Source organism: Rhynchophorus ferrugineus, unplaced genomic scaffold (genome assembly GCF_030347505.1).
Source record: "Rhynchophorus ferrugineus isolate W39M unplaced genomic scaffold, kcgeb_rfMv2 rfM3, whole genome shotgun sequence".
NCBI lineage: Eukaryota > Metazoa > Arthropoda > Insecta > Coleoptera > Curculionidae > Rhynchophorus > Rhynchophorus ferrugineus.
This window is the reverse complement of record NW_027472582.1, coordinates 60,920,110-60,935,221: the sequence shown is the minus strand read 5'-3', so window position 1 is coordinate 60,935,221 and position 15,112 is coordinate 60,920,110. Positions and strand designations below refer to the sequence as shown.

General features: G+C 31.4%; 1 protein-coding gene across 3 annotated transcripts in view; it reads left to right on the top strand.

Annotated features, from left to right (window-relative positions):
• Positions 1–15,112, top strand: part of dysc (whirlin protein dyschronic) — a 346,867-nt gene that overhangs the window by 134,049 nt on the left and 197,706 nt on the right. For 2 of the 3 annotated variants that reach the window (XM_076398878.1, XM_076398876.1), the window contains exon 5: positions 104–127. The exons of the other annotated variant lie outside the window; for it this stretch is intronic. In XM_076398878.1, coding sequence (XP_076254993.1) covers positions 104–127 — 24 coding nt within the window. The remainder of the gene's footprint in view (positions 1–103; positions 128–15,112) is intronic. 3 annotated transcript variants of the gene reach the window in all.

Sequence of the window (15,112 nt, the reverse complement as noted above, 5' to 3'; positions counted from 1 at the left end):
CTCAAATTTGCGTTAATTCGCCTTTATTTTTTAGTTAATTATTTTGGGTATAATTAAAGAACGTTTCCATATTAATTTTGTTTTCATTTTAATAACACTCCAGAGTACAATGAGGGAAATAATGAAGGTAAGTTTTATTGTTCTTGATTGTTTTGCTTTATTATTCTTTTTATCATGCATTATATTATTTGTATTAGGTTATATACTCATATATTTAAAGTAATATTTTATCAAAGAATATTGTATATCCTAACATAAATACAATAGATAAATGATAATCATCGTTATCATAATCATTAATTATTAGCTGAGATTCGAGGAGAATATCCGTTTCTTACAAATTCTTCGCAAAATTTCGTTATATTTAATGATCAACAACAGCTATCTCGAGCTTAGCTATGATCCTTCAGATCATTGTCTTTAATATTTTTCTTTGGAGAAGATCGTTCAAGTTTTCACTGAAAATATGAATATTACTATGGAATTTTATTGTTAATATTAGCTTAAAAGAAAACTAATAACAATTTATTTCAATAGCTATTATTGAAACTAAATCTAGATTTTCTTTTAGTATACCTATTGATACAACAGTTTGTTCCAAAATATATGGCATGACTTTTATAGTATTATTTTCATGACATCAATGCTGACATCTATGGTACTGGTTTGCTTCCTTTCTATTCTTCTTGTATTTCCCTCGGTTCTCTTTTAAAATAGACTAATATTTCGCAAATCAAAGTGCTTATAATTTTTATAAATAACCAATATTTTTTGACAAATATGTTTTTGTGATTGATATCGATTCTGTCTATTTTCGAACTACATCTATTACTGTTAAACATTGATATGTCTTTAATAATGATGTTGGCTCTCTCAACCTCTTCAAAGAATACTTCAAAGGTCTGATTATGCCAAAATCCGGAGGATAGGGGAGATATCCTATATATATTATATAAAATCCCAGAATATTCTCAAGTCAACTTATTCTTTAAGTTAGTTATTTTAAGTTATTCTCTCAACAATTTTTTAAGTTAGGCCTCATCTTGCGAATTTTCGTATTCATTTGGTCAACAAGATCGAGTCTTGTCGACTAGTCGTCGATGTTTTCAGATTATGGTGGTGACCCACGTCTCATTTATAGAGAATATTGGTAGCAAAAATTGGATCCATCCAAAGTTTGCTGGAAAAATCAAATGTTGATTTGCTTTTCATTGATAACCAGCACACGCACTCGTCTGGTGCACAGCTTTCTCATCCCTAATTCTTTGAGATGTAGCACCCTTTCTTCCCACAGTCTCAGCTCTCATACTCACCTTCACTGTCGTCCCACTTGATATTATTTATTTAATGGTTTCCGATATACTTGTGGATTTTGGTCTTCCTTTACGTGGGCCATCTTCATATTTTACTGAATTTGCCAATTTTGGATACATCTTCCTAAGAATTAATCCATCAAAACCTAAGAATTTTATGTTCGCACAATATTCAAAGTTATGTATTGTAATTGAAAATACGCAGGAGGTCTATTACAAAAATATATATGTAAACAAACTGGCTAATTGAACAAGGTGAAACTAATGATAGGTACACCCAGGTGACAGGCAGGAAACAGTATTAGACTGAGAACATTTCACCTCAGCTTATCATATTAATTTACTTCGCGTATAGATATTCGTGTTGCTTTTCTTGTACCAACACGATTGGATTGCGAATTCCTGCAAAATCCGGGAACTTTTTTGAAAATATAACTCATTTTCTCCAAATTCAAATTATCATTTGCATCACTTTAGTTTTTTTTCAATGCAGTTGGATACGTAGATGACGAACTAATCAGTCTTGTGTCACTGTATTTGTTCTGAATGTAATATACTATTCATATACACTTGCTTTTAACACAGTTTCTGATTTCTGATTTTCAGTAATTCAGCATACGAAATTTTTCACTTGTATTAAAAATAGTAAAAACCACCACTTGAGACGAGCTAACATAATTAAGCACCATAAAAAAACTAAATAAAAGATAGCCTTCAAACGCTATGTCGATATGAAGGACAGTTATGTCAACATACTATTAAAAAACAGACAAAATATATAATCCTACGGATTAATATTATATCAAAATGAAAAGACTAAAAAGTTTCATATCCGACAATTTGCTTAAAATTTAGAAGATCTTGTAAAGTTTGACGAAGTGATTATAGTGGCGCAATTGTCCTCATTCGGGGAAGCAAACCATTTACACGAAAGCTGCAGTATGTACAATTAAATTTACGATATTATCATGCTTACAGTAAACCTCCGACTTTCAGTCAATAAGCGTTCGTTTAAACGGGCTCACATGTTTAATAACTGCGTGAGTTTGCCTATTTTCGCTACCACGAAACTTTATTTAGCCTATCTAACAGGTGTGCGCCATAGAAATGGCAACCAACCTATTTATATAAATTGCGATAGACGTGCTACTTTGGTTCTAAAAGGCAATTCAAATGAAAACATAAATATATTAGTCGGTAAACTTAAAACACGCTGATTTTGTTAGATTTTATTAAATTATTTTTTGTTGTAGCCGGTCCAATAAAAGAGCCAACAAACATAATAGGCGACGTCGAATGTATTGCCAATTGGATTATGTAAAAATGAAAAATTTATTTTAAACTCTAGAGCACTTTTCCTTTTCATCTTATCATGTTATTGTAATTATTACACTTACTGGCCCACCGACAAGTTATCTCATCTTGTATGTGCGAACTAGCATCTGATCACACATCAGTATTGTTAACACTGGGCGTAACAATTCTGAAGAAAAAACACAGAAGCTTAGTCTTACTATCAAATTTAGTAACCGGGTCAAGTTTAGATTAATAATACAGGAAAATATCTGATTAAATGTAACACTCAAAAGTTTAAACGATCTTGAGCAACAAATACGAAATATAATTGAACAAATTCTCTCAGTTGTAGAATAAGATACCTCAACATCTAGAAAGAAATTAAGCAATTGATAAAAGAAAGACGAAAATCTACAAGAATATGGCACAGAGCCGGAAATACTGCAGACGAAACAATGCTTAATATATTTGGTGACCATAATAAATAAAGCATAATATTAAAGAATATAAACAGAATTTCTTTAGAATTCTTATTAAGGTACTGTTAATTAAAAGTAATCGAAATTAATGGGTTCGACACAACGAAAAAGCAAAGTAATTCTCACGATATTTAGCTAACCTATCAGTGCACCTTTCAGTTACCTTTTAGAGGCCCGAAATAGAAGTCGAACTTGATACAAACCCAATTCTAATAAAAAGGGTCCTGGAATTGATGATATTTCACCTGAGTTATTGAAAAAGCTGCTACAAAAACAATCATCATTTTAGTATACAGATTTAATGCCTGTTTGAAATTGAAGCATGTTTCGGCACATTAAAATATGATAAAAAGATGGCTCCAATAATTATGCTTAAAAACCTGCAAACCGACAGATCAAGTCGGATCTCTTGCTTAAAATGTTAAAAAACTGATGTTAAAATATATTATATTGTATTTTGTTCAAAATATTATTCACTCTTAGCTGTAACTTTTCTTCATTTTTAAGCAATATTCAAATATTGCGCTGAAAAAAAATTATCGTCTTTTCATGCACTTTTTAACCGCTTCGTGAATAGTGAACGCCATGGATGTACAAGTGTTAATCAAAAGAAGCAAGGTCTGGTGGAGACAATAGATGGAACAGCAGATGACCTAAAAAAAAAATTTAATGAACGTTTAAAATTCACCGCACTTAAGCTTTCGAAACCACTTCCAATGGTTTGCTTCATCTCAGTCAACAATATTATAAGTATGTAGAGACAGTTGATTTATATCATATGCAGATTTCTTCTAGTTAAAGAGGCATAATTAAAGTATTTCACAAAAGAATTTGACAAAATGTTTGATGCTAGTAGAAAACCGCTAATATTAAAAGATCATGTTTTTAAAAGGTAGACAATTTTATTACTTTTGGCTGACCTCTTATTGAAATTGAAGTCAATGATACAACATCATTATCTGAATTAGATTAGAAGCAAAACTAGTTAAAGATAAATTCGCTTTGTCATGGTGCTCTTAAGATATTCACCTACAATTGGTATACTTGGCTGGTTCTATAAATACCGAAAATTGATATCCTATATGAAAACTGTACAGCCAGCTGAAAGTATTTATTACTGAAATTAAATATTTATAACACGAAAATTTTTTAGTTAATTATATATCATACTATACCACATCATAATACAAAATTTTCTACCACAAAGTTTTGAACTTTTAGAACCACTCTTCTTGAAATTACAAATAAAGAGAATATTACTATATAATATTGAAATTCTCGGTTTATTATTCTTATCTTAAATTCGCAACATTTAAATATTTACACTCCATTTCTTATACATTCGGTTGTAGAGGTGTATCAGCCATCAGAAAACATGTTAATGTAATACAACCCTCAAGAAAAAGGCACAGGAAAAGCAGGGTTAATTTGATTTTCGACATATTACTTTATTTTTCTAGTACATTAAAATCTGATTTACTTTTATATCCAAATCGAATTTTAATATAATTAGCTCTTTTTATCGTAGTATAGTAATAAAAATCCTACTTCGTTTTTTTTTTAAATGTGTATCATTGACTACCATTTGCGGATTGTTTTTTATTTCAATACACAAAATATATTTTATATCAATCTCCAGTAACAAAATTGTCTAATCTAATTGTTCCTTTATTATTGATCAAAATTTGAGTATTGCTTGTTCTTATAATCTGATTTCAGTTTTTATGCCAATATTTATGACGCCAATATGCTCTCGCAATGCTGCCGCGTCTACTTTTAATTTTACTTTGACACTCATTTTGTTGAATGTTGTCTAAACTAAATAAATTCATGAAACAAAAATATTGTTATTAAATATAATTCGTTTTAAAATTATAGTACATCAAATGCATATATAATCTCGTCCCTGTTTGAAGTACCTTATTAGAGACATTAATCTGATATATTTCTGACTCTGACTATATCACTCTAGCTTCGAAATTTTCACTTAGTTTTGGAGAATTTTGGAGAATGTTTCACAACCAGACGAATTTTGTAAGCTTATTCGGTTACATGTCCTCATGTATCAGATAATGTTGAGTCTCTTTTTAACTAAAATAAAATAAGAAGGAAAATACTGTACAAATTTCGATAGGCAATACATTAAACATCTTGATGACGTATGTTCACTGTTTGTTTGAATATACTATGCGGTAAAATTTCTTCTTTTAAAAAGCAATTTTTTAGATTTAGATTACACGTCCTAGATATTTGTGATCCAAGACATATTCATAGTTTTTTTGCGTAGCTTTAGCCTAGTAAATTCATTACTTAAACTTTTGTTCAATCTTTGATGTTACTAAATTAGTCCATATTCCGTCAGGTGTAATAAAAGAAAGAAAAGAAGAAGTTCAAGTTTGCAACATGTAACGTGCATTGTGAAATTAATACAAGAAAGTTATTTTTACCATTGTCTATGTGAACATAGAAATTATCTAGTTAGTCGACAGTAAGGCAATAATTCGCACTGCAGAGTCATATGACTTGAAAAATAACAAAGAAATGACCGAGGTATCTAACGAATCGCTTGCTTTAGTAAGTCGTAACGCTATGCACTTAGGGCAAGTGTAGGACTTATTAGAAAATATTACAATTAAGGCTAAAAATCGCCTCCTTTGGTCGCTCATCTTCCAATTCTTCTATATGTTTTCGAGAGTTGGACCTTCTGGCAGTCGGGCATATGTACGCTTGAGATATTTCAAATGCAATGCTTAAGACAAATTCTACATTTTTCTTACCAAAATTTGGAGAACAATTGAGAAATACATTCTGAGATGCAAATTACAATGATTTGGGCGTATAAGTCGAATGAAAGGTGAACGAATTCTTTACAGACTTGACTTTTGTGTAAAGATACAGCGAACAAATCGAAATGGGAATCTGATAATTTGGAGACTACTTACTATACAATACACTACATTTTACTACATTTTCCAAGGCCAAAAATGTCGCGGTTGGCATTAACTGTGGCAAAATTTTGTGAATTAATGAAAAAGCGCTGTGGGTCTAACAGCAGCGTATTGGTTGAAAAGTAGATTCTCTTTTCTAGCTTTGTAAAAGCCAATCAAATTGGAAGTTTCAATATCTTAAATAGATATACCAAATTCATTTGTTGGAATGATAGAAATGTGGACATGTTCACCAGTAGAAAGTTGTAATAAGATTATTCCGTCAAGAGAATTACTCATTCATTTTTTATGAAATTTGGGCTTCAGTTCAAATTCAAAAATTTGGTGGAATGGCATCGAAGATGTTAACTTTCTTCGACGTAGACATTTGTATAACGAGCATATGTGATCTTATATAATAAAACAGTGAACTCACGTCTATACTGAAGACGTCAAAACGACGCAATATTGCCTTATTAACTATTAATTATATTAACATTATAGTACATCTAACGTATATATAATCGAAGGACTTAAATTACAATTAATAGTCAAAATAGTTTGTAGGTTCGGGTTGTGTTTTATATTATTTACATTGAACTCATAAGGTAGAGTTCTAGACGCGTTTTTTATCCTTTGGAGACTTATTCCACCTATTTAACAATTTCATATCCAAGTAATGTAATTTACCTTCATTAGAGAGTATATTTATATATGTCATATATATATCATATTTCTCCACAATATCATATTTTGGAAGTTTAATTCTAGTGATCAACTAAGCTGCTAATTTCCAATCTATCTAATATTTGTTCACGATTTCATCGCTTGTAAATTTCTCCTTAAATATGTCTGATCGAATTCATCCAAATTGAAGGTGTTATTAACCATTCCTGTTTCCAACATGAAAAACGATATATTTTTGATGAATGAATAATAAATGTTATTACTAGTAAGACCTAAATATTTTATAATACCAACGTTTACCTTTTCCTTCAACTTGTTGTCTTATCATTATTTTTATTATCATCGTGCTATGACTGGCCCAATGTCCCATTCTGATATATCCATGTTTCATCTAAATACAGATATTTAAATAGTTAGTCTTTCTTGATTTTATTATATGCTCTTAAATATTGTATTTCTTCGTGGTTTATCGTTACACTATTTAAATGATATATTACCTAACAGTGTGTGAAAAGATATTTCATTAAAGAGTTCCAAATCTCTAACCTATGGATAATAATTCTTTCCCGATTAACAGTTTCCTCTGAAATGATTGTATTAAATCATGTTTATGGCAATCTCTGATAGAGCTGATATCAAGCTGATCCTTGATTCGTACCAAGATTATACTTTTAATATTTTGAGATCTTTTATTAAGCACTAGCGACCCCCCCCCCCGGCTTCGCACGGGTGCAATGCTGATACTAAATTAAATACACTACAGAAAAAATATGTACGTTGTATATAAAAACATAGCGGCCCGCTACGACTTTGCACGGGCATAAAATATATGTGCCTATGTCACTCAATGAAAACATGATTAAACTCGATCCAGTATTTTTGGTTCATTCATTACTGCCCTTGGCCTGCACGCATTAAATTTGGAGTAAAACAATTCCTCTTCCCCTATACTTACTATGAAGATTTCCTGCTATCTTTGGAATATCTAAATTCATACAATTTTTATTACATTACACGTTTTTAAACGCAAATTTTAAATTTGTAATATCTCCGAAAATATTTTTTTAATTTACATGCTGTAAGGAACCATATTGATCTATATTAATTGCACACTGTATTTAAGGTACTTAATTCGATAAGGATTAATGCCGTATTGCTTAAAATAGCTTCGTAAATAAGCCATTTTCTCACGTAAATAGTAAACAATAAAAATGGTTAATGTGGGTTATCCCTAAAAGATAAACATATACCATCGCGGACTTTTTTGTAGACCTTTTTATGGTGTACAATACTGTAGTACATTAATTTGATCTAACTCGTAGGGTTAGGCAGCGTTTTTGCTAATTGCTAAATAAGCCTAAAAAAATAGGTTAATTTACGACATCACGTTAGAAACCTCTAAAATTAGCAATGTTGCCTTAGTATATTATGCATGTATTATACATATAAACCTTCCTCTTGAATCACTCTATCTATTGGAAAAAACCGCATCAAAATCCGTTGCGTAGTTTTAAAGATTTAAGCGCACATAGGGATATAGGGACAGAAAAGGCGACTTTGTTTTATACTATGTAGTGATGATGCCCATACTAATATTGAGTGCAGCTGCATCACGCTAAAACTATTTTTCAGCTAGTTCATATTTAACAGTGAAATGTTTATCCCTCTAACGAATATTTCTGGCAAGAGGGGGCCGCCACCATCTCGATTATATACGTAGTAACTGATGAGGAACGCAAACTGTTATGTCTAGCTTCGGCAGTTTCAATCAAAGTAATAATAAACAACGATTGGAAATTTATAAAAACAAACAAAACGTTAAAACAACGCCTACAAATGTATAACATGTAGCATATAATATAATTATAACCATTATTTTGAATAATTTTATAGGAGTTTGACAACCCGACGACTTTTGTAGGTTGAATCGGTTATATATTCGAGCATCATCAATTCAAGTTATATATATATATATATATATATATATATATATATATACTGAGGCTATAAATAAACTTATCTGAATACTTTAATTAACATCTTACGTAAAGCTGTTGCTTTGACGAAAACAATATTTCTGCTATCGTCTCAAAAGCAGCATTAGCTCCGCAAACTCGGAGCGAGGATTTTCTCTTGCTCTTCTAAAGTGTAAAGTAGTTCGTAACGTAGGAAGTTCAGATATGCATGAAATTTTCGAGGAAAGTCAAAGCCCGAAATGAGGCGTAAACGAAATCCGCAAGAGATTGAGGTCTAATAACCCCCGAGACCATCGCTAGACCTGAATTGAATCATTCGGCGAACAAAAGGCATCAACTTTTCTTGGCGGGTGTCCTTTGTTTCGATCGACGCCGCCTCGAAAATATAGAAGAACATTTTTAATTGCATTTTAATTTGGTTGTTAATGATTCTGCCTATTGTAAATTTATTATAACGCTTGATTTTGGTACTTTTAATATTGTTTTATTGTTATTTACCACTGTACATATTATTATTACAAAAATTTAGTAACACAATTTAGTTAGTGACCAAAATATTAATTTACATACATATTATAATATTATTAATACCATGCTAAACACTAAGTAATGTAAAAGCAAATATTTATAATACCACATAGACAAAAATTATTGAAGAAGTTAGTAGCGTAATGCAGACCAGTGCAACACCTACTGTAATTTTTTGTGGTTTTTAAATACATTTAGACAATTTCACTTGAATTTATCTTTGTTGTATATAAGAGAAAGCTATTCACCAAGTTTCAGCAACTCTACAGCTAAACTCATCACTTGTGCAATAGACTCTAGAACAGTATTTTCTTCTGTTTTATGTGCACAGCTGGGTATTTTGCAGACCGTTATTCCACTATGTAAAATTCGACATGCCTCAAGGTCGCTACAATACTCCCCTGCCAGAATTTTACATACAATTATTTTAAGCAAATAAATATACAAAAATGTATGAAAAAAAAACAAATACAAAATTCTGATATAGGCTATGAAAAGGGCTTTGAAGCATATGATAAATCGAAACGGTTGCGGTTGGTACGGTTGCGATCTGCTACGGCTGTTGATATCTTCCGGTCCTACAGATACCGTCGCTTCATCGTCGCTTTGGTACTTGAATGTGGTCCATCGACGACGTTGAAAACAAGCTATTTTTCGGACAGGGCTCCCGTAATCGACGCTGTGGGAGGATCGATTGTTCGACGAGGTGGTAGCTTATTTTCTTCGAGGACGAGACATTGGCAATTCTGGTACCTCGGCGAAAACATGACGAGTCTACGGTGACCACAATTGGTATCTAGATTCTGGGGCTGCTCTGTGACTAATCCGTAGTCACATATGTTACCGTCGTTGAGAAAAAAAAAACAAATAACGATGGCATCCGACCGAAACTGCCCAAAGCCTTTCAAATCAAAATGTCTGCCACTATCACGGAGACGGCGAGCGAAGAAAGACATTATGATTTAAACATAGCGCCGAAAGAAATGTTTAGCCGAGAAGCTGATGATTATACAGTGATGTAAAAATCTCTAAGAGTTCAAAAGATTGTGAAAGAAATAACATTTGGACAAAAAATTGTTAAAAAATGAATTGGAAATAATGAAATGGAATTTAAGGTCCATTGTTCCAGCACTAAAATAAAATTTGATGAGGAACAAATGTTTGAGTGAATGTAATGTTGAAGGAATAACGGTAAAATCGAATTAAAAATATTGAAAATGTTGAAACGAAAAATATAACGGTCACGTAAAATATACCATGTTGAGTCCATTCACGAGTCCAAACCCAATTTTGCGAAAGATCACGTCGGGGTCACCACTTTAGGTTAAATGATGTCGCTCGGTGAATGGAGGCAAAACGAAATGAAACAGTGGTGTTTACAATATGTGACCGTTATTTATTGAAGTAATATAAACATGTGGAAAATACAAAATAGATAAAACAGCGGGGTTACCTGGAGACGAGGCTTGGGCAGTCGATGGTGGCAAGTCTAAGCCAAGCGATGGTCGAGTACTAAATGAAATGAAAATACCCTTCAATAACATCCCAGATAAATGTCCCGGGGTTGCCAGCTATTCGTTATCGGTTTCTAGTTGGCGCTGATGGCACCCCTCCCGTGTTCAACATCTGGGATTATATTTCTGGGTATTTTGTAGGCTGTTATTCCACTATGTAAATTTCTACATGCCCCAAGGTCGCTACACTTCTATTCGACTTCGATCATTATTCAATAAGGTCTCATTGAAATTGTCACTTTTAAAGTTTCTGAACTATATTCTACATAGTCCACAAAGCTCAAATTTCTTATGGTCATAACTAATATATTTTATTATTGCATAGGCCAAAATTGTGGCTTTTTGAAAACATTTGCTTTTTTTGTCGTTATAGTTTTTGTTGTTAAAGTTAATTGGCCCTTCAAGCTTAATGCACTAGTTAATTTCTGTATAATTAAATATTTGGTGAACCGAAATCGAGGATTATGAGCCCCAACGGTTTCCTTTGATTCACAGTCCTATTGCTAATTCTAAAATTTAAGACCGCGGTTTGATTTTTGTGGCCACTGAGTCCCAATACATTGCATTTTATATAAAAATATATTAGCCATTTTGCAATCTAAGTGTCTTCAAAATATAATCTCCGTTAAAAAGCAAATATCTTTGATTACATGATATTTTATTCGTGATACTCCTCCTTCAGATTCCTAGTGATGTTTCAGAAAGTTGAATCAAACATCCCCCGATCCTTTAGTTCGTTGAATACTTTCAAGGATCTGAAAATATTCCCAAATGTATCGTTCTTAACATGATGGAAAACGTGTGCTTGCAAATTCTCGAATGTTCGAATACCCAATGCAGCAGATCTTTCAATTTCTTCAAAATCATAAATAAATAAGGAATTTAAAACTTAAATAAACTGTTTTTGCGTCGTATCGGTAACACTCTGATATTTACTAAATAATATATTCGACGCAACAGCAAGTAAAATGACATACTTGGCTGAATGTGTTATCGAAAACGACAAAGTAAAATTCTCGTCGAACATTCGAATGCAACCTGGCCGACAAATAAGCTCGACATTACCACAATCGAGTATCGATATGTCACCCCCATCAGTACATTGGGAAATCGTGGAGCGCTATTCCAAACATTATTAAGGACGAAGAAGGAAATTTCAGTGCCAAACCTGAAACTCTATTATCATGGTGTATCAAAATGTCGATTATAAGAAATAGAGGATTTTTTGAAAGGAGTTTTTTTTAATAATTAGATAAAATCTGAGAGACTGAATAAACCGAAACTGCATTACACTATATGTTTTTATCAAATTTATGCTCAAAAATATATGTTTAGAAAGTTATGTGATATTTATACCATTGTCTATTGAAAAGTAATTAAAATGCCGTAAACTTTATATAGGATATAAAAAATTAACATATAATCATTCATAATATAAGTCAAAATCCTTTTATAATCCATTCATAATCATGCTTCAGTACTAAGATAAACTGCTGGATGAAAATAAATCATAGTCACAGGTTAACGTTTGCAAATAAATATAAATTTAAGAATTTTGTAACGATTGTCATTGTAAATAGACCAAACAATATTAAGGACGAAAAAAGTGATTTCAGAGTCAGACTCGGAAACCTATCATCTATACTATACTAACATCTCAATTACAAAAAAATAAAGGATTTTTAGATTGAGTTTTTTGTAGTATTTCGATAAAAATATCAGAGAACTGAATCAGAAACTGTATTATATTATATGTTGTTATGAAACGTACACTAGGAAAATATATTTTTAGAAAGTTATGTGATATTTATACCATTGCTTATATAAAAGTAACTAAATTGGTCTGAATAACATACAAATACGACTCCCCCCTCAGAAAATTCATCTGCCAGTAAGTTTTAAACTTAACTATTAAGCTAAAATACTAGATGGAAACAAATTTTACTTACAGGTTAATGTTTGCATATAAATATAATATTTACGGGTTTTGTAACCATTATGTTGCCGTTATTATATTGAAAATTCACTTTATGGTCTTTTTCTTTCAAGGCTAACATGTAATTTATGGAATTCGATTTAAATCTTATAATTTCTACACATTTTGTTATTTGCTATATTATTTGTCTCTGTGGTAAATTAAAAACAAACCACAATATGTTATTTCACTAAAAACAATCATATTACAAGTATTTCAGAGTATTCTTAAGATTCTGCTTCGATGATAGCAGATTATTGCATATTGAAGCAAACGTTTTTAATTGAGTTTAACTTTATGTTAGGTGCTTGCATATATACCGATAATGCATTCACTTTAAAAGACTTTATTGAAAGAAATTGATGTAATATATGTTCTGAAACTGTTTCCACTATTTCTAGCAACAAATAACGATGTTGTTTTGGCAGCGATCCAAAAATCGATTTATTTTCAGACTTCAAAGAAGAAGAAACCGAAATTTCATTTGAAACTGAGCGTCAATCAAGTCTTGGTGCATCGGTCTGAACAAGTAGTAATCAGAAGACTCTATATCTGGCGAGTATGTTGGGTAGGACAGAACTAACATTACTACATAACTACATAACTACACGCGAGACGATGGCTGTCCGTTTGTCACTTGTTATTGCTGATCTTTTTTGAAACAATACGTTATACGACATTTGCAGTAATATTTTTATTCATGAATATTCCATTAACTTATGCAAAGGAATGTTAGTATCAACAATTTAACAATTGTTTACATTGTTACTTTGCATTTTCACCAATGGATAAGGTAACTACTATTGAAAACGACAGCTTATTAAAATAGCCTCTAAAACTATCTGCAGGGAAAACAACAAAGCCAAAGTCGTAAACTTTTATTTAGAAGAAATGAAGAAAATAAATAAGAAATATTATAAAAATTGAAGGCACTGCATTACTGCAAGGACTGCTATGATTTACGGAAATGTCAAATTACATTAAACAATGATTAGGTCAGCTGTAACTGCAATTTTGTAACTAAATTAAAAAACAATTACGTGATATTTTAATAAAAATAATTTTTGTCAATATTTTTTAAGTTTTTAATAACTTCAAACTAAGACAAATACTTATAACTAAAATTGAAACACCTGATCCTTTTGATGCGAACAAACGCGCTCTTTTCCTAAACTACCTAAGGTAAGCTCTTGAAAGAAAATTGACAAAAGAAATTCGATTACCTCAAAATATAAATAATAAACAATTTTTCATTTCATTATATCTGTCACAATAAAAATATTTGGCATTTTGGTCAATATTTAGCCTTAAAGGCTTCAGAAATCAAATAACAAACTAAAAAAATATTGAGATGGAATAACAATATTTTGGCAAGTACCTTAGGTACAGTTCAAAATATTCACTCATTCTCTCTATGCCATATACATGTCAAATTGAAGACTTATTGAGTGATATGTCATATTGTAGAGTTAATATCGCCACTAATATATTTTTAATATTTAATTATTACATTGTTAGTAGTCGTTTCCGACTAACCTACAATTTGTCTTTATGATAACTTAAATCTTGGTATATAACTAGGAAGACCCATCGACTCTAATTCAGTTTCTAGTGAAATAATGTTTATACATGTCACTGCAGTATTTTTTATTAAATGCACCTCACTACACATCACTACCCAAGATCAGATGGTTTGATTCTATTGAGTCTGTATCCTGCTTAGGTGGTATCCAAAAATTGCAATAGTTCTCATAGAATAGAGTTTTTACTCATGCCCCCTTGCAGTTCTCTTGATTTCTTGACTGACTATGCGTATATGAAGATCTCAATGTAGGTAGTCAGTCCTGTAGTATTTGGGTGCCTAAAATACTTCTCAGAACTTTGTTCCGAAAAACTTGTATTTTGTTTATGTTACTCTTCGCAGAACATCTCCATAATTGAATTCCGTATGTCCATATAGGTTTCAGTATTTGCTTATATAATAGCATTTTAATATGTACTTATATTGGTGATTTCCTTCCAATTACCCGATACATTTTCCTACATGTCAATTTCAGTTCTTTTCTTTTTATCTTTATATGTTATGTTTCTTCCAGCGAAGTTTTACATCAAGATACATTCCGAGATATTTAGCGTTGCGGTTATATGGAAGTATTATTTAATGTTATTGGTGCTTGTACAATCTGTTTGCAGGTGAACTGCACATGTACAGATTTACTTTCATTAATTCTTATATTCTAAACTTGTGTCCAATTATTTATATTGTCACTTGCCTGTTGTAATTTTAGTGAGGCTTCTTCACTATTGTCTCCGACAGCTATAATCGCAGTATCATCAGCAAATGTAGCCATGGTAATATTCTCCATTTGTGGTATATCACAAGTGTAGAGTAGATAAAGCTTTGGGCCCAGTACACT